This window comes from Pleurodeles waltl, chromosome 7 (genome assembly GCF_031143425.1).
Source record: "Pleurodeles waltl isolate 20211129_DDA chromosome 7, aPleWal1.hap1.20221129, whole genome shotgun sequence".
Classification (NCBI taxonomy): Eukaryota; Metazoa; Chordata; class Amphibia; order Caudata; family Salamandridae; genus Pleurodeles; species Pleurodeles waltl.
Genome location: NC_090446.1, coordinates 1,433,632,704 through 1,433,657,167, shown reverse-complemented (window position 1 = coordinate 1,433,657,167; position 24,464 = coordinate 1,433,632,704). Strand labels below are relative to the sequence as shown.

The window sequence follows — 24,464 nt, the reverse complement described above, 5'->3', positions numbered from 1 at the left end:
GCCATTAAAGATGCTAAGGCCTAACCCTGAAGAGTGCCTGTTGAGTCTAATGGGCTTATAAGACACACACATCACTTCAGTACTATGCGACTAAAACCCACCTCCATGAAGACATCAGTTATGCTTTGAGAACAATCTTTATAGTGGAGGTCAAAGTGTGGATGTAGGCAGTACAATGCAACGCAGCCATTAGTTTTCAGGACACGATCAGATTCCTTTAGGAATGTTTCTATGTTGAACCAATGAGCAGCAACTGAAACAGTGATCAGGTCCACCGAACCATCTTCAAATGGCATCTTCTCTGCGGGGGCAACCCTAGAAAAGCAGACAAAATTTTAATTTAGCTATAGAACGAACTTATGAACATTTGTACAATAAGTGACTTCTGAAAGACATGACAATATTATCTCCAACATGTATAACATTTCTGTAATTATCTGGTCATGTGATATCTAGGGATATATTAATGTTAGTTCTTCCTTAAATAAGTCATTGCTATACATAAACACTCCAGTAAACTATGGACTAAGTGAAGGGCCAACATTGTTACTATGTTAACAGCAGGCAGACTGAGAGATTGTCAATCAAGAAATGGGTATACATAGAAATACAAATGAATTAATTCCACTCTTTAGCAGCTTAGATGGGAGGTGGGGGGTTTGCCATTAGATGTGTAACATAAATCATTAAACGGTTGTTTATGGATCTTTTGACTTTGATTGGAGGTGCTGCTCTCAAATACAAGCTCATAAATTCAACTCCAGGAAAACAGTATCCTGGAGAGAGGGGACAAATGCAACTACAGAGATAACAAAAGGAAAGAAAAAAATAAGGAGGGAAGGGGCAGAAAATAGTGGATGGATGGAATGAGAGAAGGAAGGAAAGATGGAATGAGAGAAAGAAGGAGGAAAGACAAAATGAAAAATGGTGAGAAGGACGGATGGAAGGATGGGTGGGTGGATAGATGGATGAATGAATGGAGGAAAGGATGAATGGAGCAGGGTTATGAAGAGAAGGTAGAAAGGGAGGAAAAGTAAGGAAGGATCAAATGAAAGACAGACAAAAGAGTAGAGAAAGAAGGAAGGGTGGGTCAACTGCTAAAAACATAAATATGGATGGAGAGAAAGAAGGAAAGATGAGGGATAGATAGAACTTGAGAAACAATATTGGCGAGAAGAAAGAAAAAAGAAAGAACGAAAATTGGAAAAAGAAATAATGGAAGGAAAGAGGGGAAATCACAGAAGAAAGGAAGGAAGGATAAAAAAGGCAGACAAGAGGGTGGGGAAGATAAGAAAATGGCGAGACAGCTGAACCATATATTGTAACAAAATAAATGAATGAGAAAAGAAAGTTGAAAAAGGAATGCTGAAGAGAAAGACAGAAGGAAACAAAGAAGAAAAGAAAGACTGAATGAAGTAAAGAAAGGAAATAAGGTGGACTGGGAGGAAAGGAATAATAAAGATGATACACAAGACCGAAAAAGCAGTAGAAAGAAAGAAATATAGATTGATGTAAAGATGTAAAGAAACAAATGTGGACAGAAAGTATGAGCGAAATTTGAAAAAAATATGGTTAGAAATTAGGGGGAAGGAAGAAGAAAGAAAGAAAGAAGGAACAAAAGAACAAAAGAACAAAAGAAAGAAAGAAAGAAACCCCAGATCTTTGAGATAAGAATTAACATTTAAAAACTGAAAACACTCTGAAATTCACAAGTTATCGTTTAGTGCACTAACTATAGGGTACACCCCCTTCATGCATTGCTTATGACCTTTCATATTACACCACTCTGCATGTTAAATGATATTATGCATGACATCACTGATGACATCTCAATTAGAACACTGTAATCCCTGCCTGCCCTGGAACCATTTGACACAGACTTTTTAGAGAGAGCATACAAAGAATAGATGTCTCTGATGAAGAAAGACCTTAGGGAACTCTGGAACTTTGAGCACCTTTAGACTAGGTAGTTCTAGGAACTTTCCACTTTTTTTGTCAGCATTCTGTGGTCATCCCTTTTGTAAAAGATATCCTTTCCTTTCATGTTCGATATGGAGAATTTTGATGGTGAGGCCTCAGCTCTCCCCTGTCTAAGAACAAAGTCATAGAAATTGTTGCAGATTCAATTGTTGATTAGAGCTCAGCTTTCAAGCTGCATATAACAACTGGCCTTCTCTTGGATGCTCTCACTCTCTTCAGCCCCATCATTTAAGAAAATAATCATGGATGCTTTAATATGTGAAGCGGTGATACACCAAGAATTAGAGGGGGATCATCCTAATCTGTCAGTTGCAGTCCACTGTTGCCCAAAATTTTGTCTGACCCAGACATTCAGGAATTATTTTTGAGGACTTAAATGCCTTTGCCTAGGTGACCAGGAAGGCAATGAATGATGTACCATCCATTGAGGAATGAGGCACTGATTCGGACCATTCCAAACTGTTGCTTCAATTGGGCTTCCCTTTCTGCTGCAAATGTTTTAGACCTGGAAATTTAAGTCCTTTTGATCCAGCTGACCTTCAGCACTCTGAGTCCAGAGGAGGGATCATTTGCTCAGCATGTGCTCTAAATTACTAGTTACTGGCCTGAAGGCCCCTTGAAAGGGCTTGGCTGAGTCATCCACTGCCCACAATGTGGATCATATCTATTATCCTTTCTATTGAGGACAGGCATGAACTCTAGGAAGGGTACAGACTGCACTCTCAGGTGCTCTCAAATTCTTCTATCAGTTATGCTTGTCACTTATAAGAAAAAAGGCGCACAACTGCGCTAACACAGTTGTGAGTCATTTTTCTTAACGCAAGCTAACGCCATTCCCTAACACCATTTGTGCGCCATATTTATTAAATGCCGCACAATGGCGCTAAGGAATGGCTAGCATTAAAAAAGATGTTAGCCGAGGGGTGGGGAGGAGGCATTAGGGGGAATGGCACTAGTGGGTCTTTTTCTGATGCACAAGCAGCCAAAAAATGAATCCTGTCCAAGTAAAGACAGGAGTCATGCCCACCACCCCAATGCCCACCACAGGGTGGAGAACCTTTCCAGCACCTGGATTTCACTAGAAGAGATCTGGCTCTCTTGCTTGCTACAAGGAAGGGCTAGTCGTAGACCCCAGTACTTTCAAAGATTGTGTTGGTGCCCTAATATAGGTGGTAGCTAAAATAGACATTTGTATGTATTGTTCTGTTATTTGAATCAGACAGATATTATGTAACTATAGCTATATCACTTATTATGATGTTATTAGGATTAAGCTCATGTGACATGACTTCCAGAAAAATTCATAGTCAGATATATGATGTCACTTCCTGAGCTGTCATTAAGGTCAAAGTGTGAGATATGTCACCTCCGCTGGCAGTTTTGTGAATTAACATCCATGAAGACTTACTCATGCTGGAGCACAAAGTTATGGTGGAGAAGTGGAGTGTATTTGTCCTGCTTCCACATCCACAGCAGTTCCTGGACCACGATGTCATGGTGAGGTAGCAATCAACAGGAAATAGCAGGGCAGGCACCATCCCATGGAAAATTATAGATGCCATTGAGGAAGCCTGGGTACTATTCATCTATGCACTGCATAGGTATGGGGAATGAGAACACCCCTACTTCTTACCCAGGGTCTGGATTTTCTAGATATTCCTTAATAACCCATTCATAGATCACCAATATCACATCCTTACTAAACACTTTTACTCGAATATTAAGTTATTACATCTCACCATATTTTGCACTAAAATATAATTTACAAGGAACATAGATTGTGAACAACAAATCCATGTTGAATAATAGGTTGAATTGAAATCTTCTCTCTGCAGTTCTGTGGAGTTTTAACACCATCCAACATAATTATAATTGGTACCTAGACCTCCCTCTACCACTGCTGTGGCTAATGCGTGTTGGGGAGCTGATCTCAATCGAAGGTGTAGAGGGAAAGCCTGGTTAAAGGTTACTCTGCACATTCCATGCAAGCTGTTCATATGCACAATGATAACTCACTGGTAGGACACGTTGGGTAATGAGCATGCACTCTTTGCTTTACGGATTTGAGCCTCATTGATATCGATGCCAACCACTTGCTGGAAATGTTCAGCCAAGACACGTGTGCTGACTCCAGTGCTACAGCCGACGTCCACTGCCAGCCCAAAGGGCCTCCCCTTCTAAACAAACGAAGAGTCTGTGTGAGACAGATGGGTTCATTTCAAGTAGAATTTGTATGTTACATTTCCAATGCACCTCAACTATCATAGAGGGGTTCATATCATTTAAGTGAATACTTTAGTTCCAATGCACCTCACATTTCAGATAAACAACACCAGCAATTGTAAAAATCTCACCATCCTAAACATCACGCCCATGCAGAGCAAAATACAACGTTCTGCAGCACTGTTTACTTTTCCTCCCGAGACACTCTATTTGGCAGCATTGTGGCTCACGGACAGATGGCTTAACTAGTTGATGTAAAATGTTCGAGAACAACCCTCAAAATGGATATCGATATCTGATACTTAGTATCTCTTTATTTGACTTTAGCTCCTTATCACTTCGAGAACACAATCATTTTCCGCACAGGTCAACTAGTTTTGTAGCAAAATGCAGTTGTCACCCACGGAAGTCATTTAGGGGTCACCACAGGTCGCAGCTGTGAACTTTGGCTTGAGCTTTTGCAACCCCCGGCCTTATATGCGCCAAAATCACTGCCTGTTCCTTATGGACCTTGGTTGCGGACCCACTGTGTTTTTTCTCACTTTTTATTACACTAATAGTGAATAATGTTCAATTATTCACTACTAGTTTAATAACAAAATGTAATAATCATGGCTACAAGCGTAAGTAAGGTGAAGATCCTTTAATCAAAATATAGACCGCTGCGATGTCGCAGCTACCGCCTCAACCGTCCTCTTGACTCCGAGTGTCTCGAGCTCTCTCTATCACGAGCTCGAGACGCAGGACAGGAGTCGCGAGGACGGGGCAACACTACATTATCCTCTTCCCTTACAAACGAGTAAATAACAATTTAACCATTACTCAACAAGATAACAGTCTACAGAAAAACAATAACCACAAAATAAATAAAAATAAATGTAAAGATACTAATTATGAAAAAAAAATGAAACCAAAATCATAACTCAAATACATGTCACGGAATTAACGGTATCTCAAAGGTTTCACTCTTTGTCTGCCACTCCTGCGTACATAATGTTCAAAAATGACTTTATCAACATCCGTTGGATTCGTTTCATCAGTAACTGGTTCACTGTGAGATGGTTTGTTCAGACATTCCATAGAATGATCAGACTTACACATTTTGTTAGGATTTTCCTTGACTTTAACTACCCTGTCAACATTCCACCAATTCCGCAAATTATTCCTAACAGCATTACCACATACTTTGTCAATTATCAAGGGTTCTGAAAATCTCTTTTCTCCTTTCTTCCTGTGAACAGGAATTTTGATTCTAATCTTGTCCCCTACTTCAAATTCATGGGAGTAGACCCTCTTTGATAAATCAAAGTATTCCTTCTGCTTTATCTGTGCCCTCCGGACATTATTTCTGACAGTATCATCAATTACACTCAAATCACTTTGTTTCACCCACTTAGACATCCAACCGGGACAGATCCTTGAAGATGGTTTCCTTCCACGCAACAGTTCAAATGGAGAAACACCTGTAGAAGAATGGGGGGTTGTGCGATAAAACCAAAGCATAGTACATACAGAAATTTTAACATTTGACTTGTTAGCAATAGCCCATTGTACACAATTCCCCAACACTCGATTCATGCGCTTTACAAGGCCATTGGTTTGAGGATGATATAGTGAACTCCTTATGTGTTTAACATCACCTTCTAGTAAAAATTCTTTAAATTCCTGACTAACAAATTGCACACCATTGTCAGAAACAATGGCCGAAGGGAACCCCTCCCGTAGAAATACATCTCTCAAGAATTCAATTACATTTTTTGATGAAGGTTCACCTATAAACTTGATTTCAGGCCACTTAGAATAGTAGTCAATTAAGACTACAGCAAATCTACATGGACTTGGCAAAGCATAGAAAGGACCAATAAGATCAATTCCCAGCTTTTCCCACGGCCTAGTGGGTAGTTCAATAGGTTGTAACAGTGGAGTCCTCACCTTGAACCCCTTTTCACAACTGTTGCAAATCACACATTCATTCACACAGACATCAACACATTGGTCCATTCCAGGCCACCAAAACGTTTCACGTAATCTGCGCTTGGTAAGTGTCCTGCCCAAGTGTCCCTCATGCGCAGCAGCAACTATTCTTTTCCTCAGGCTCTCCGGGGGAACAAATCTCTCACCCCTCATCAGAACGCCATCCTCAACTGACATTTCACCTGACACCTTGACAAAAGTTGGAAATTGAATAGGTACATTTCTTTCTCTGGGCCATCCTTCTTTTATAAATTTCACAATTTGAGCCAACACCAAGTCTTTCGCCAATTCCCTTTTCCACTCACATTCACTTATTGCGCACATATCTTCCAGATCAACAGCTTCTATAAAACAATTATCAACATCATCTTCATCTTCATCCTCACCAACACCCGCATCCTCAACCAGAGGAAATCTGGATAGAAAATCCGCTCTAACATTCTTGTTACCTGGAACATAACGGACTTCAAAATCATATTGCAATAATTTTGTGACCAATCTACAAATGCGAGGTGTTGATTCTCTGATTTTGTCTCCAGTCAGAATAGGAATAAGAGGACTATGATCTGTGCACAACACAAACTTGTTTCCCCAGACATATGGATGAAACTTCCTTATAGCCCACCAACATGCCAACAATTCTTTCTCAATAACAGAAAAGTTTAATTCAGACCCTCTCAAAACTCTTGATGCATATCCCAAAGTTTTTTCCATACCTTCTTTCACTTGAGTCAACACAGCACCCACACCGAAACTGCTTGCATCAACCGTTATAATACACTGCACGTCTGGATCAAAAGGTTTCAAGATTTTAGGCCCAACTAGTTGTGACTTAATCGACTCAAACGCTTCCTGACAATCTTTACTCCAAACAAAAACAACATTTTTCTTTAACAAATTCGTTAAAGGTTTAGTTTTAGTAGCGTAATCACTCATGAACCGTGAATAAAATTCACACAAACCAATAAAAGACTTCAATCCTGTTTTGTCTGATGGTGGAGAAGCATTCATAATCGCTTTGACCAACCCTGGTTTGGGTTCAATCCCTTGTTCAGAAACAACATGTTCTAAATATTCGACTCTATTACACAAAAATTGGCATTTTTCCCTTTTTAGAACCACTCCTTTCTCCTGCATGATTCCTAACACTTTCCTTACAAAGTGATCATGTTCCTCTTTGGACGCTGCATGGATCAACACATCATCTTGAAATACAGCTACCCCTTTTATGTCCTTTAACATCTGAGACATTACTCGCTGAAAAACAGCTGCTGCTGAGGCTAACCCAAAAGGCATCCTGCAATACTGAAATGTGCCTAAAGGTGAAACAAAAGCAGTAAGATGCCTTGAGGCCGGGTCTAGAACAATCTGATGATATGCTGTAGCTAGATCTAACTTGGAAAAGCATCTTGATTCACCAATAGTAGCCAGCATTTCCGTAATATTAGGTAACGGATGCGAGTCTACCCAAATATGTTTATTCAAACTGCACAAATCCACACATACCCTCAAATCGCCATTTTTCTTCCTTGCAATAACCAAGGGAGACAACCACAAAGAGGAATCTATAGGTTCAATGATACCTTTCATACACAAGTCCTTCAACTCCTTTTCCAATTTGTCCCTCACACTGAATGGTACACTCCTAAATTTGTGTTTCACTAGAATGGCTCCCTCTTTTACTTTTATCACATGAGCAAATCCTTCAATGGTGCCCAACGTTTCAGAAAACACCAAAGGAAAATCCTTTATCAGACTGGCTGCATAATCACCTGATTCTACAACAGATACCTGTTCCTTAGTGCCTGGCCTCAAAACCATTTGGAATAAACCTTGATGGAACCAACCTAAAATGTTTAGTCCCTTTATTGCCACATAAACCTTGCCAAAAATTCTTCTTCCCTTGAACTCAAGTACATCTTTGAAATAACCAGCCAATTCAATCTTTCTTCCTTCATAGGAGACAGGTGCTCTGTCAGGTGCACAGAGAGTTCTCTCTCCCCAAACCTCCTTGCACAGCTCTTGAGTAATCATTGTGATCCGAGCTCCAGAATCCACCAAAAGTTTGATCACTTTGTCACCAACATCACTTTCAACATAAGGATCCACACACCTAGTAGGATCTCCAGTTACTATTTGATCCTTTGTGACAATCATCACCATGTCTCTGAATTCTTCTTGGATTCTATCTACAACATTATCATCTACTTCTGTAACATACGCCACCCCTGAACCATTTGGAATCCTCCCTGAACCCTGTTGATAACCAACACTCATTGTGCCACTCTGACACACTTTGGCAAAGTGTCCAACTTTGTTGCACTTCCTGCATGTGGCATTCTTAGCAGGACATCCTCTGCCACTCTTAATATGGATCAGATTACCACACCGAAAACAAATGGTGCTTTGCTTAAAAAATGGTTTGGAAAAAGTCTTAGTTGACTTTAAAATTTTTCCATCCTGAGAATTCACCAATCCTATATTTTCTGTCGTTCTGGATTCCAGTTCCTTCACAGACACTTTAGACGTCTCAATACTCTTTGCCAATCGTAATGTCTCATCCAGTGACGGATTGCTCAAAGAAAGAAGTTTTTGTTGGATAGTCCTGTCCGTGCATTTAGCAATAAATTGGTCCCTGACCAGCTGGTCACTAAACGCCTGAAATTGGCAATCAGCTGCAAGTTTTCTCAGTGCTGATACAAAGGTATCCACATCTTCACCAGGATTTTGTTCTCTTTTGAAAAACTTGTGCCTAATAACGACTAAACTGGGTTGTATGTCAAACCTCAGTTCCAATTTTTTTACTGTTTTGGCATACTCATCAATCTCTTCTCCTTCTTCCAATACCAAGGCAGGAAGATATTTAAAAACAGATCTCCCTTCAAATCCCAGGGAATGGAGTAAAATATATTTTTTTCTTTCAGGACGGAAGCGTGCTGCACCAATTGCTCCTAAGTACATCTCAAATACATCATACCAATTTTTCCATGGAATTGGACGGTTACCCGGTGTTTCCCAAAAAAATGGAGGTGGATTCACAGACTGCATTCTTAAAACAGTACAAGTGCAGAAGGTAAGTAATATCACAGGGTGTGTGCCACAGAAGACAATGAAAGCTGAAGAAACCCAGCCACAATTTTTACTTAACCTTCTTTACTTTTACGCCAGTATCAATATAAGATCCACAGCAGATCACAGTTAAAAAAAACGCTGAAGTTTCCTTGTAATATAAGAAGCAAACAAAAAAAACGAACTGTCAAAATTATTTTCCTTCTTAAAATCAACGTGCAGTACCTCTTAATTCCATGAGATGGCAGAGTTGGACAAAAAATTTAAAGTAACTGCTTCAGCTCTTCCTGAAAACAAAAATAAGTAACCAATCATGAGCTCAGATTGACGTTATTATTACTAGCTGTACTTCCTGCTTGGTTTTGACGAGGAAAATGGGTCCGATGCAGCGGTCTACTCGTCGCCAGAAATACTTGTAATAATCATGGCTACAAGCGTAAGTAAGGTGAAGATCCTTTAATCAAAATATAGACCGCTGCGATGTCGCAGCTACCGCCTCAACTGTCCTCTTGACTCCGAGTGTCTCGAGCTCTCTCTATCACGAGCTCGAGACGCAGAACAGGAGTCGCGAGGACGCGGCAACACTACACAAAAAGGGTGCAATTAGCTGAAAGTGGCCTTTGCTGTCAGCTGAGGTAAGTAAAATGTGCTTGTGTGTGTCCTTGCAAGTGTTTGTGTTTATGTGAGAGAGAGATAGTAAGTGTGAATATGTGAGAATGTGTAAGCCTGTGTGGGTGAGGTCAAACAGCGCGTTATGTCACTTCAGACACCCCTGGCATTTTGGTGAATTTAGATTCACTTTGTCATCTCCACTCATCATCAGCTACTCTAAGCATGCATCTCACCTTTTTTTCCAGGTAGGAGAAAATCAGCCTTTGCACCTCATTGGGCTCCCGAATCACACACTTTTGGCAGACGGATGAGCGCTCCTTACATTGAAAGAACTGAAGAGCCATCTGGAACTGTAAAATATTTAAACAAACCAACAGGAAGAACACTAAAAATGAGTCTCTGGACGGGAAAACCAAAAGAAAGAGTAAACAGAGAGGAAAGTACACCCAAATAATTCATACAATTATATCCGAAGCTTTAGCCAAACATAATTCCCTCCTGGACAGTTATATTTACACCCACAAAATAATGAAGCAAATGTGTGATATTGTCTGTTGTTTATAACAGGCTAACACATAACATTGTCGGTGAAACTCTTGATATGACGTTTTCTTTCGAGATGGTGGGGCTTCAGGGGGCCTGGTAGTTACGCTTGTGGTTATATGAAGCCATACGTAACCATTACCTTCCCACTGGGCCAAATGTTAGGATTCTGGCCCAAAAGTGGCACATCAGTCCCGAAGCACCACTTTTCTTGCTTCACCCCTGCCCTACCTAACAACACCATGTTAGGGGGGCACAAGGAGGCGCTAGGGGCCTGTACATATCCCACATACTATGTAGTTTTAAACATTTTGAAGGCTTATGAACACAGTGATTTATAATGTACAATGCTACATCTACACAAAGAGATGTTTACTTTCCCTTCCATATTCATGAACGTTTACTGTCCTCATGCCCAGTGTAAAGTAGAATATGTGGTAACTGAATGAAAGGCTCTCTGCTAGGTTTGTAAAAAAGTTACTTTGTGATAACTATTCAAACAAGCTCCCATTTTGAACTGCTCAAGGCTTTTGCTTAGTAAGATACTTAAATTCACAGGGCGGTTCACAAACACTTTTTGAAACTGTGCTTTGTGGTAAGGCAGCGACTCACACAAACATTCTGTACTGCCATGCTACGAAAGTAGATTTGTGGAGGTGACAATATAAGAGAAGAGTATTTGGGCATTATTAAGCAGACAGACTAATATTGAAGTACAGCCACAGCAAAAAAGGCAACATTATATTAAAATAACACACAAGGAACAAATACAGAATAAACGAGCATAGCAGTTCAACAATAACAAAACAAATGTCAAGCATTTTTAAACAAAACAACATACCACAGAAATCTAGGAAAGCAAAACAGTAAGTAACAAAACACAACCCAAGAGTACACACCAGGGAAACACACCAAAAGACACAATCACAACAAAACAAAATACCAATACATGTGTACACCCCTCACCCTCCCCAAGCCATTTATGGCCCAGGGGATTCCAAAAAACTACTAAACAGATTTACCACAAATTACAAAAGGTATGCTTTCTTGACCTAGATGTAGCTTCCTGAAAAACATAGTGCAATTACATTCAGCAGTTTTTGTATAGCACTGTTCAATAAAGTCTATGGAAAATGCCTGTAGATTTTTTATTTTGCCCCTCCTCCCTCCCCCTTTTTCTCAGCGCCGCTTCACAGATTACCCTGGAACTTTCCATGCATTATCTAGGTACAAGGTGCACCTTTTTGGAAAGTTTCATGAAGATTTATCAAACGGTGTCAAAGTTATTAGCAAAATGCTTAGCTAACTATAACTGCCCAATGGTAGCTGCCAGGGCCTTGTGGGAGTCTAAAAACAAATTAAAATGAGAGAAGACAAACCACAATTGGCCTCAGAACATCTGCTGTAGGGGTTGGCTGTCTGCAGTCGGTTGGGCACAGGGCCAACCCACAACTGCATTGCTCAAGGCTGTGCTCAGCAGGAGGGATGAGGCACGTGTGGGAGGCAGGGTGGGTGGCTATAGATAGGTGTTGAAATACCGTAAAAACTAAAGTTTAAAATACCAAAAAAACTCTGAAATTCACACTAATATTGTAATGAGATAATTAAAGCTTGCACTACTTCCATGCACTGCTTAAGACCTCCAAAATTACATCATTATGGTAATGACATCATCGATGACATCATTGATGACATCATACAATCATTGTGACACCATTTTATAGGGTTTGCTGTCTTCAAGTAAATTAACACGCTAAACCTGTGGATACATTTCTATTCACCTTAAATATAGTACCCTCCTAAACACTTCGTATGATCTGCAGTTATTTATGTAATAATATAATGAATATCTCCCAGGCTGTTTATACTTTTAAGCATAGGGGCACTCGGCCCCCTCCCTTAGACTACTAAATCCCATCCTGCAGGGCCAGCTCAGTGATGGTGTCACAGGGACCCCATTTTCCAGGGCATAATTGTTTCCTTGCCTGCAAGGGTGGAGCTGAAAAGTACTTGGAACTCCCACCCAGTGGGAGGCTCCTGCTGGGTGGGAGCACAAGTGTTTTCCCTTGCCCATGCTCTGGTGGGCAGGGAAACAGGATTGCTCGCACCCATTGGGGGCAGAAAGAAAACCTGCTCCCTCTGCTTAGGAGCAGTGTTGGGTCCCACTGCAAGTGCTGTCAGGGAAGCCACCAGGTTTGTGGGGGCCTTGGGCCTGTCCCCTGCGACCACCATGTAAAACATGCTGAGGGTTGGCCCAGGTGGTAAAAACAAATTCAAAACATATCACAGCTCCTGCACGGCCCTATAAAATGGGCCCACCTGAAGGGAGCTGGTGGGGTAATAGTGGCCCTGGAGTCCCCCGCAGCTCCAAACATAACAATGTTGTAGAATGCTCTGGCTGGAATCCAGGGCATCCCAGTGATGAAAAATCAATAAAGTATTGCCGGCTCCTGAAATTTAATGGAAAGGTGCAACTTGCAGGGAGCCAGTGGGACCATGCAGCCTTGAGGCTCTCCAAACAGCCCAGAACATAAATGAACGCTGTGGGTGTCTTGGCATACATACTCACAATAAACAAATAAATACATTTTAAAATTAAAAATGAGTATCCTGAGCTGCTCATTTATGATTCACTGCTTCTGGTAAGGAGCACCCCATTATGCCCTGCAAGGGCTACTTTGCATATATTTGGCTGCATGGCGGTGCCCCAATCTGGGCCGGGACATCACCAGTATGTTTTTTTCTATAATTATTAAGATGACCCTATATTTCCTGTGATCGATAGAATATGGCCCCAGGAAATGTTGTTGAAAGTTTTAAGCATTCACAGATCTGGAACTTTTGCTATTCAGATGGTGAATGCAGGGACCCCCTTGTGTTTGGTCTTATGACTGCATTGTGCTGCCTGGTGAGTTTTAAAATTACCTGTTCATGTTGTTTTAATTGCAAATGTTGTGAATGATTGAGTTGGTCAAACAGTGGTTGTGAGAAGAAGGGAAGAAAAGAGAATAATACCCCCTGCCTAAAGTGGTGCAATGAAGTGGTCATCTGTTCAGTAACCGCTAAACCTTTAGTCATCAAGCTATGAACCAGTGTCATAGGATACCACACAGTGTCTGGTGCATTGCCACTTTGTGACTCAAGTTGGGCCTTGTTTAGAGTATTGCAGATGTGGGAGATCTGCCAAAAGTGTCAGATGCACTTTGTGAGAAATTGGGCTGTTGGTTCAGTGGGGTGTTAACCTTGCTCAAACAACAGCCACACGCTGTTCTAGGATGAACCACCAAAGTCACTAAATTAACCTGTGCTTAATCCTTTGATAGCTTGGCACAAATCAGTCAAGCTTATTTTAAAGGCAAAGTGTAAAATACTTACGTGGCACACAAATAATAATGAGTTGAAAACATACCACAAGAAAAATACCACACAAATTTTTAAAAAACTAGAGTAAATTTTAATAAGTTATTTGCCACCAAAACAACAATACTCCAGTAAGTAGAAACAAAGTTATGAATTTTTAAACTTTAAGGTAAAAACCACCTCATAAAAGATAAGCATCAACCATGGACATCTAGTTACTCGAGACCAGGTCAAATATGGCTGACAATGATGGAGCGTGAGTTGGATAAAAAGTGTGGATTGAGCCTGGTCAGTGCTCACCTTCAGACTTCGAAGAAATTCTACCAAAACGTCTCTGAGAAGGTAGAAGTTCAGTGGGGCAAGGCTGCAGGCAGTGCCCAACAAGGAAGATGAGGCATTGTCGGGGAGCCCTGGATAAAGTTGTGTTAAAGATTTCCATGCTTGCACTCAGTCTCTTTTTGGAAGTCAAAAATCTGTGGAGGGACGAGGCTGTGGAGCTGTAGCTGATGAGGGCTACATAAGGCTGAATGCCCCTTCTGTTAGAGACTGCTGAACAACATTTGCTGTTGCAAAGAAGAACTTAGTGGGATCTGCAATGATGTCAGTCCGACTGGCGATGTCCCTTAGGCAGAAAGATGAGCAGGATGGCCTTGGTTTCCTCTTGTATCTCAGTGCAGAGTTTAAGACAGAAAATTTCTAAGTTCCAAGTTTAGGATTTTGGCTAAATGGATACAATTAGCACCTTTTGCAAAAGTCTAGGACTGGAGAGGCACAATTTGGAGGGTTGGAACTCTCTCAGGCTGGATCCAGGTGTGTGTTCAAGATGGTTGGAGCCTTTTATGTTCGTGATGCTCTGATCAGGAGGTCTGCAAACTAGCCCTTAGAGTCTCTCTGGCAGTCCTGGGTTCAAGCAGTGGAACAGGGCTCAAGCAGCAGGGAGGCCATTGGGCGTTCAAGGTAGGCTACAGGCAGCAGAACATTCCTCCCAGGTACTGCAAAGCAGTCTTCTGAAGTGCACAAAGGTCTATGGCAGCATGCAGTCTTATGGGAGTCCTTCCACTTGTCCAGAAAGAAAACTGAAGAGAGGGTTTGAGGGTTCTAATTTTATTCCTGGTGTCTTCTTTGAAGTAGGCAAAGTTTCTAGAGAATTCCATTTGAAGTGCTTGGAATTTCCCCCTGACTCCGTGCTGCCTACATGAACAATGAAGTGGTGACGAGCCCTTTGTGGCTGCCTCAGAGGAATAAACAAAGTTCAACTGTCAACAACATCCCATCATGTGACCCAGGTATAGTCATGTGACCCAGGAGCACAAATAATTCGTTCAGGAAAAATACAACTCTCTAAAAGTGGAATTTTCAAAATTGTAGCTTAAAATGTGACGTTGCCATCAAAGGATATTTTTGAATTACAATTTCTCATCACCAGAAATGAAATCTTCACCTGTTCCCAAACAAATGTTAGCATTTAAGTAAATGTAACAAGTCTACCCAATGTTATCTTATAGGAGAGATACGTCTCACAGTAGTAAGCAACAAATGTAGGGGTTTTTCACCGCTAGGACATTTAAACCTAAAGGCATATGTCCAGCCTTTTGATTACAATGCACTCTGCCCTTTGGGCTATCTAGGGCCTACTGTAAGGATTACCGATATGTAATAAGATAGAAGTTTAAGGCTTGAGAAAGGGTTTATTTTACCAATTCAAATTGGCATTTGATAATTGCATACAGGCTTCAATGGTAGACCTGGGATATGTTTTAAGAGACTACTTAAATGGGTGCCACAATACGTTCTGCAGGCCCACTGGTAGCATTTAATTTTCTGGCCCTGGGTACATGGTATGCCACTTTACTTGGAACTTACAAGTAAATATGCCAATCAGATGTAAGCCAATTTTACCATATTTTAGAGTGTGAGCACAAGCACTTTCCAGAGGTTAGCAGTGATAAAGTGCACAGAGTCTTAAGACGAACCGTGGCCCTCAAAATACACCTGACAGGAAATCCACCACCTTTTGGTGAATGTCCCATTTGCCAAATGTAGGAAGCTGGCCTGGTGTGTGGTGGGTACCCAAGGTACTTACACCTTATACCAGGTCCAGGTATCTCCTCTTAGTGTAGGCAGTGTCCAGAGGCCAAGATCTCTAGAGGTAGCTGTGGATGACCAGCCAAGGCTTATCTAGGTGTATGCAAAGCTCATGCAGTACCACTGTATTCACACAGCACTTACACACATGAAAGAAAATGCTCAGTTGTACAAAAACTGTACTTTATTTTTGGAACACAATACGACAAAATACTAGAAGGGCAGCCCTCCAACAGGAGGTAAGTAATACACTAAATATATACACTAGTAATCACAAATAGGCATAGAAAAGGTTAGAAAACTGCAAATAGCAATAACCAATAGTGACCATGGGGGAGAGCACACCATATACTACAAAATTGGACGGCGAACACCAGACCCCCACCAAGGTAAGTGTAATATGTACAGGGGAGCTGGGGATAATAGAAAACCACAGAGGTAAGTAACACAACACCCCCCAGCGACCAGGAACCAGGAAAGCAGGAGTAAATCACTGAATTTTCCCCAAGCCACCGAAAGGAAGAAAAGAAGAAAAAGATGACACCAAGAGAAGACTGAAAGAATACCAGCAGTGGATTCCCGAAGAAAGAACACCTGTAGAGAGCGGGGACCAAGTCCAAGAGACACAGTGGAGTCTAGGAGGAGTAGTAGCTACTACCCACCCAGCTGTAGTTGCAGGAGTTAGTCCACGGTGATAAAGAACTGGTCAGCACTGCAGACCTGGAGCCAGAGAAGAGTTCCTGATAGATGCGGAAGATTGCAGAAGGGTGTTGGTGCAGGAATTCCATCTGTCTGTGGAAAAGTGGTGCTGCCAGGGACCAGCAAGGCCCAGGAGGACTTAACCCAGAAGGGGTAGTCACAAGGGACCATCAGCATCACAGTGAGTCCATAGGAGCAGAGGCAGCACCCATAGGACGGGGACACAGGAGTTGCAGAAGAAGCCCACACAGCACTACAAAAGAGGATCCCACGCTGCCGGAGAACCACACAGGAGGCTGTGCTTTGCAGGAAGGAGTGCTGGAGCTATACGTCACCTGAAGATCCCCTGGAGAAGATGCAAACAAGCCTTGGCAGCTGCAAGAGACACGGTGCACAAGGGTGCTGTTCTTCGTGGGAAGGCAAAGGCTTACCTCCACCAAAGTTAGAAAGCTGGCAGAGAGGACCAAGAGGACAGCTCAGAAACACCACCCATGATGCAGGATCCAAGCAGCTCAAGATGAGGGAGATTCACGCAGCCGGTCTTCAGTTGCTATAAGTGCCTGCAGTTGCAGGGGAGTGACTCTTTCACTCCAAGGGAGATTCCTTCTTCTTCTTGTGCAGGCTGAAGAGTTGATGTCTTCTAAGGATGCACGGATAAGAAAATGTTGCAAAGCTGGAAGGAGCAGGGGAAACAAAGTTTCAGAAGCGTCTTCTTTGTTGATTCCAGTGTTGTCAGTTCCCTGGATGGTCCAGTCACAGTTCCAGTGGCCAGAAATAGATGTGGAGGTTGCAGAGGAATCCTGCTGGAGTCTTGCAAGCTGAACACGAGGACCCACGCAAGAGAGAGACCCTAAGTATCCCTGAAAGGGGGATTGGTCACCTAACCAGGGAAGCACCTATCAATAGGGGTCTCAGACATCACCTGCTTGGCCTGCCACTCAGATGCTCCCAGAGTTCCCTGCCAACCTTGGAATCAAGATGGCAGAACCCAGGGACCCTCTGGAGGAGCTCTGAGCACCACCCCTGGGGTGGTGATGGACAGGGGAGTGGTCACTCCCCTTTCAATTGTCCAGTTTTGCACCAGTGTAGAGACTGGGGTCCCTGAACCGGTGTGGACTGGTTTATGCATGGAGGGCACCAAATGTGCCATTCAAAGCAAATCAGTGGCTTGGGGAGGCTAGCCCTCCCAAGCCAGTCACACATATTTCCAAAGGGAGAGGGTGTTACCTCCCTCTCCCAAAGGAAATCCTTTGTTGTGCCTTCCTGGGCTTGATTAGATCAAGAAGCAGGAGGGCAAAAACCTCTTTGAGGGGTGGCAGCAGCTGGGCTTCCTGGAAAACCCTGTAAGACTGGTGGTAGCAATGCTGGGCATTCTCTAAGGAACCCCCAGAGTGCATGGAATCATACTTTCAATACTTGCAACAGTATTGGGATATGAAATCAAACATGCCCATGTTCGGAATTACCATTATGTGCTCGACATAAGTTGTGACCTATATCCAGTATGCACGTAAAATTGCACCCCGCACTCACAAAGTCCAGAAAAATGGACCTGGAGTTTGTGGGGGCACCTCTGCTAAAGCAGGTGTGTCCTTACACCCAGTTACATGCAACCTCCCCTCTGGGCTGGCAGGGCCTACCATAGGGGTGACTTACAGTGACCTGGTGCAGTGACCTGTAGTGAAAACGGGTGCATGCACCCATTTTACGCAGACTGCAATGGCAGGCCTGCAGAACCCTTTGCATGGGCTCCCTATCGGTGACAGAATAACTGCTGCAGCCCAAAGGAATCCCCTGGAGCCCCAATGCCCTTGGTAGCTAGATTCCATATACTAGGGACTTATATGCGGGGACCAGTATGCCAATTGTGGGGAGAAAAAGGTACAATTTACAGGAGAGAGCAAAACTAATGGGGACCTGGTTATCAGGATCCCAGTAGACACAGTCAAACACACTGACAACAGGCAGAAAATGGGGGTAACCATGCCAAGAAAGAGGGTACTTTCCTAAACCAAACACTTAATAAGTTTATACATTTTTAGGATAATCTACAAATTTTCTCATTGAGACAGGCAGTATGGGACTGAATTATTGTTATGGAGTCTGTAGTAATCATCAATGACTTGGTATGTCAAATGTGGTAATGTAATTAAAAACTGATGACATCTTAATCTTGAGTATTGACACTTAAAAGTTGATGACATATCTTGACACTTAATAAGCTTTATACATTTTTGACACAACTCTTTTACTCCATCAATTAATGATTTTGTGTGGTTTTGTAAACACAGAAAGTGTGGGGGGACAAATGCAGCAGCTAATGAAATGTAGCAATACAATTTGATTCATTATTACTGCATCATTTTCACCACAGTGGATAGCTCTAACATTGTTTGATGTGGATTTATTTAGATACCCTTCATGCCTATCCAAGTAAAATGTACATTTTAAATTCCCATATCCTTTTAGTTTTTTAATGGTTTGCAATGATTTCTCATTCAATGTGGCAAGAATGTTTCGAACTAAACAACCACAAAGTGTGGGGACTCCCTATTTCCCTAAAAGGAAAAGGAGCAGAAAAAAGGCATAGCACAAAGTAGAAAATAGTTGTGATTGTTGTTTGTACAAAATTAGACTGCAGAGTGTCTCTTTTTGGAAGTCAACAATCCATGGAGGGATTTCAAATGTTTTCCAGTATTTGTTACTTCTCTGCCTGTCTGAAAAAGTCAACTATAAGTCGAGTGATTCACAGCTATGCTGCAGCCATAATAACATATCATTTTTATATTTGTTTATTCCAGTTCAGCTCACAAAATAGAGCAGCAGATTATAGGTCAAACAGTTAAAACTTTCTAGTAGTGATGAGCAGTGTCTTTTATGAGCAATATTTTTAGTGGTAGAAGAAAACAGCCTAAAACTGAGCCATTTTTATTGCTCCCTGTGAATCTGTACATCCTCTGTTAATCCGGGACATCAGCAGGGCAGGATATCCTGTCGGTGTGTTGGCGGATCAATGGATGTGAAAAAATAATCTGTGGATCCAACACAAGTTGATATGATTTTTGTATGTAATTTAACACTGTGAGCCCGATACACAAACAATGTTGTACGAGTAGCTGTGGTTTACTCCTACAGTGCTCCTGGTTAACCCATGAACTTTAGGAGTATTTCAGGAGTTCTCCTAGTTTACTCATGGGTCATTGCTTGAATAGCAGACAGCTGCAAGGCAATGGTTCGGCGTTTTATAACTTTCATAGTGTACATTGGTAAATACACTATTTCTTTTTTGAGGCCCAGCCTATTATGTCTGTGTTTACTAAACATGCATTGAAAAACGAAGTGCAAGGGCAGTTATATACACGAATCATGACCTAATAACCAGAGACATTCCTCAGTCGTGCCTAGGTATGGACAACATAACTCACAGACTCACTGCTCATTGCGCATGAAGTAATATATGCAATCCCTTCCGACATCCTAAACAACATCATCAATGATATCACTCAAGACATTTCAAATTACATGATGGATGACATTATGGAGCCTACAGTCCTCTGCTATTGAGCAGAGTGTAGCAGTTTCTGTGCACAGGCCTGTGGCGAGGCTAGACCTTGCCTGTGGCTAGGCCAGGCCTTACGCTAAGCCCTGCACCAGCATTTGTCCCAGCAAAACCACTTCATTTGGATTTTGGCTGTCTGCAGTAGGCTGTAGATGCAGGGTCTTATCTGCAGGCAGGTCCTGCACCAGCCGTATTGCCTAAAGCTACATACAGCCATCATGTGCAGCAGGCACTGGCTGCTATTCCCCTGCCAGTAATAACTCCATATACATTCTTTGGCATATGGTGCTTCTTCAGATCAGTTCTGGACTTTCAGCAGCCTGCATGCAACCAGGATATGCGTAGCAGGCTCAAACAGCAGGGCTATTGCAATGCTCAGCTCAAGCAACACAAAAGGATGATGGATGGAGTGCTGAAACTTTTCACACACTCACCCCCAGTCACAGATCTGGGTTAAGTCTATTGTTCTTTTGCTCACCGTAGTATGAACCAAGCCATATCCAAATCAGTCTTGACCCTGCTCCCCATTTGAAGAGTCAAGTCCAAACTGCCAGGCCAGGTCTTCACTGGACTGGAAAGAAGCATCCTGGGACTGGTTTTGGGGTATCACCCCTCATCAGGCAGGCTAGCTTAAATCCAGTGTCACAGCGAGCAAGGTCATGTGCCACCACGCCAAATGCCCACAGTCTTTGATCATGCATGGTGGTCTATGGGTTTATGGCTTCACCTGTAGCAAGGACCTACATCAGCTTTGCACTACTGACCTCACTACAACAACTTGTACAGCTACATCTGTGCACGATTACTGATCTATGACCAAGCGTAGACACCAGCTCTATCCCACCACACTAGTTTTTGCTTCCATCTCGGTGCATATGGCCTGATGGGATTTGAGCACAGGGTGGCATGTAATAAATCGATTGCAATTTGACAACCCGTTAGAATGTTACGGCTAATTCTGTAATCTCATATTTTATAAAGATCTGTCAAACAGCAGCAGTTACCAGCACATCAATGTTGTGTCGATTCTCCCTTTAGCAATGTCGTACCCTCAATGTACATACCCAGAATTTGACAAACCAACACTAATCTCAACATGCTGCATACCGGTCAAATTTCGGTATATTTCCCATACAATGTTACCAAATAAATCAAAGAAACGTCTTTTAAATAGGAACTGCAGCTTAGCTATTCTATTTACATATTATAGAACAGAGCACGGAACCGGGAAATCTGTGTAGAGGTGATTTTCATGTGCCGAGAAGCGTTTTCCTCGCACATCAAAAGGCTCTTTCCACCTCCCTGGGGACTGCCCTTTCCTCTCACTCTTTCAATAAGGCTCACCCTGCCTCCTTATTACCCAAGAAAAGCATTTAAAACATGATGAATTTGGGAGTTTTGACAGCCTATTCAATTCGAGATGACAGAAACAATAAATACAACCGTTTCATAAAGCAATCACATCTCATTGGATAGGATGTTTCATGCAAGGTGAACTGACAAGATATCTAAAAAAATTAACTCTCTGAAACGCACAGACACGGTTTTTGTAACTCTAATGGCTCCTAGGGATTCACACCGACTCCCAAAAAGCATACTTCCTGAGTAAAGTTCTACTCTTATTCCAATCTTAGTACAAACTTCAGATCAGTGCTTTTGCTATATCAAGAGGCAAACATTCCCGTGAGAGGTAAAATCCAAATTAATGTCAAATTCGTACCTGGATGAACCAAATGAGTTTCACATTGATTGCAGATTTGCCACACCGAAAATACATTTTGAATAGAAAATGACTCTGGACCATAGATGTGCAGTTGAAATAGCTACCTGTGTAGTACCAGCCTCCTACACCTCTACGCTCACATGTGTACTGGAGGTACCCTTAGGGATATGATTGATTGATTGGTGATTGATTGATTGAGGCATGCATATCTATTCATGGACATTTCCAAAAATATCAAGGTCGTGCATAAACATTGCCTGCTTCTGCTACTAGAAAGATGCTCAATGTATCTGTGATGCCAGCTAGAGGTGTGGTTGATATCTATCCGGTCTTGGTTAATATACCATTTTACCAGTTTCCATGCACTTGTTTTGATAAACTGGCACCTTTCCTCTCAGGCACCCATATCCATGAAGAATCACACGCCCACATTTAAGCACACAGCTACATGCCCCAAGATCACAATCAAAACACTTCCACACCATAATACAAAATAGGTGCCCTTTTCCATTCCTGATCCACAAAGCCCTAGTTAAGTATGCGCACAGTATAACAATGTCCTAGGTAGGTATGCATTCCCTTGAAGTGCCACAATGTCACAGTTAGGCCTGCATTGCCTTAAATTTCACAATGGGTGCATATATCCTTTCAGGTAACCTAGGAAACATTGATAGATACCCTACTAAATAGTTAAGCAAACTGAATGTGTTAATTTCAAATTTGCCCATTTTGTACTTACCTACTTTTGGCTTATAGGAACGTGTACTCCAACGCTTCGGTCGTAAACTCCTGCAGCAAACTCAGAGAAGCTAGGATTTATTCTTCTGCGTGTGCAAACGTTCATTCGTCTAATTTACAGAAATGATACTTAATTACATTTGCGCCTACAGAGCTTGTAGGAGTATCTGAAATACAAATAAAAATCGTTGACAACGAAGAAAGATTCTAGTCACAACAGGAAATATTGTACGTCTGCCATTGCAAAACCCACACCTTTTATTTATGCTGCAAGGGGTTGCCCTGCCTCCAACCTTGAGTTTTAGCTGATGTAATAAGTACAAAAGATTGAGCCTGTGGAATCATTAATCTGCAATTGTGTTCTGATCAGTGGTCTCCGGATGGTATTGCCAAATGAGCACACCATACCAACACCCTGATGCAATGCTGTGCAACAGCACTAATAATTCTCAAGGGGCTGCTTCTGTCCAAGTGTTAAAGCCATATTCCAAAAAAGGCTTGTAAATCATTTTGGTGTGGAGTTTCGCACGTGTCAGCCCACAGTTGTGGTTAAGAGAGCACGTTTTTGTCGTTTGCAGGGGAGGGTTACTCTTTTCACTGGTTGGAGTGTGTGAGTTTTGAGGTGCTCAGATATTGACCCTTGCTCTCTCAGTGAAAGTTGCCTTCATGCTTTTTTGCAGAAGCTGTTCAGTCGCTATTGGTTCCTCATTAAACCGCTTTATTTATTCTGTCTAGAGCAGATACTTGTATTAATATGTGACCCTGGTGTATTAATGTTTAGAACTAGTGCTCATGCAGTGCAAATCACTCTTTCCCACCGCAAATGGCAGTGTTGATCAAATGTCTGGCGCTGAAGTGTTTTAGTTTTAAATTGTGTACAACCATTGCACCAATCCACACAACCGAAGACCCCTTATATACATTCGCATTGTCAATTTCAAACCATGATCGTCCTCAAAACATCGAACAAGTATCTGTGCAAATGGTGTGAAACAACTGTGCAAAATGAAAGCAGGTGCAAGCATTTCACACTGTTACTCCACCAGTATAAATGCCAAGGAGGCAGTAATGCTCCATGGACAGCCCAAGAAAGCAGCAAAGGCAGAAAATAGACATAGTGAGGGTCTCACTGTTCAGGACATCACAGGCGTAAATTAAACAACTAAGGACCACATGTACAAACCACTTTGGCTGTCGGAAACAGCTCAATGCTTTTACATATGTACAAAACACGAAATTGCGATTCGGTAAGACTAAGCAGTAACACAATTCTGAGGGCCCATTAATAAACTGGAATCACCCAAATGCTGTCCATACTTGACCGTGCATGTTCATGCTAATCGTTAAGGTCATCATGTGTTACAGCAATTACTACACAGAAGGTCTACAGCTGACAATACAAATTTGAGCACCATGTACAACATTTTAAAGTGACAAGTTTCTTTCCTGTTTTCTCATATCTATAGTGCATATTGTATAGACAAGGGCATGTTGATTGCTATCGTGGTAAGTGGATATGGCAGGATGATCTGTTTTGATAGTTTGAGATTGTGTCATGACCAACTTGCTTTTTACAGTGCCTACCCTCCGAGAATCCACCCATTAACCCTTTTGCTGCTAAGCCTTTTCTGCCTCCTGTGCTAAGTCTTTCTTTTGCTATTTGGGGTGGTTCGCGCTTAACTTTTTGTCCACATAAACTATCCAAATTTGCGTCCTCTTTTTCCAATATGCTGGGAATTCTAAAGGTACCCAGGGTTTGGGGATTCCCCTGGTGGGGACTGTAGGAAAGTCACCTCCTTCTTGGCATGGTGACCCCCATTTTCTGCATGATGTCAGTGTGCTTTACTGTGTCTACTGGGATCCTGCTAATCAGGACCCCAGTAGGTATGCTCTCTCCTT

At 42.0% G+C, this 24,464-nt stretch overlaps 1 protein-coding gene across 2 annotated transcripts in view; it reads right to left on the bottom strand.

Moving 5' to 3' along the window:
- LOC138247428 (putative methyltransferase DDB_G0268948) overlaps positions 1-22,776 on the bottom strand; it is a 44,677-nt gene extending 21,901 nt beyond the window's left edge. The window contains exons 1-4 of one of the 2 annotated variants that reach the window (XM_069202059.1): positions 22,567-22,776; positions 10,092-10,208; positions 3,997-4,157; positions 102-315 (exon numbers count right to left, since the gene is read on the bottom strand). In XM_069202059.1, coding sequence (XP_069058160.1) covers positions 102-315; positions 3,997-4,157; positions 10,092-10,202 — 486 coding nt within the window. In that variant the 5' untranslated portion in view covers positions 10,203-10,208; positions 22,567-22,776. The remainder of the gene's footprint in view (positions 1-101; positions 316-3,996; positions 4,158-10,091; positions 10,209-22,566) is intronic. The other variant, XM_069202060.1, reaches the window with a different exon arrangement.
- Between the last annotated feature and the right edge of the window lie 1,688 nt (positions 22,777-24,464).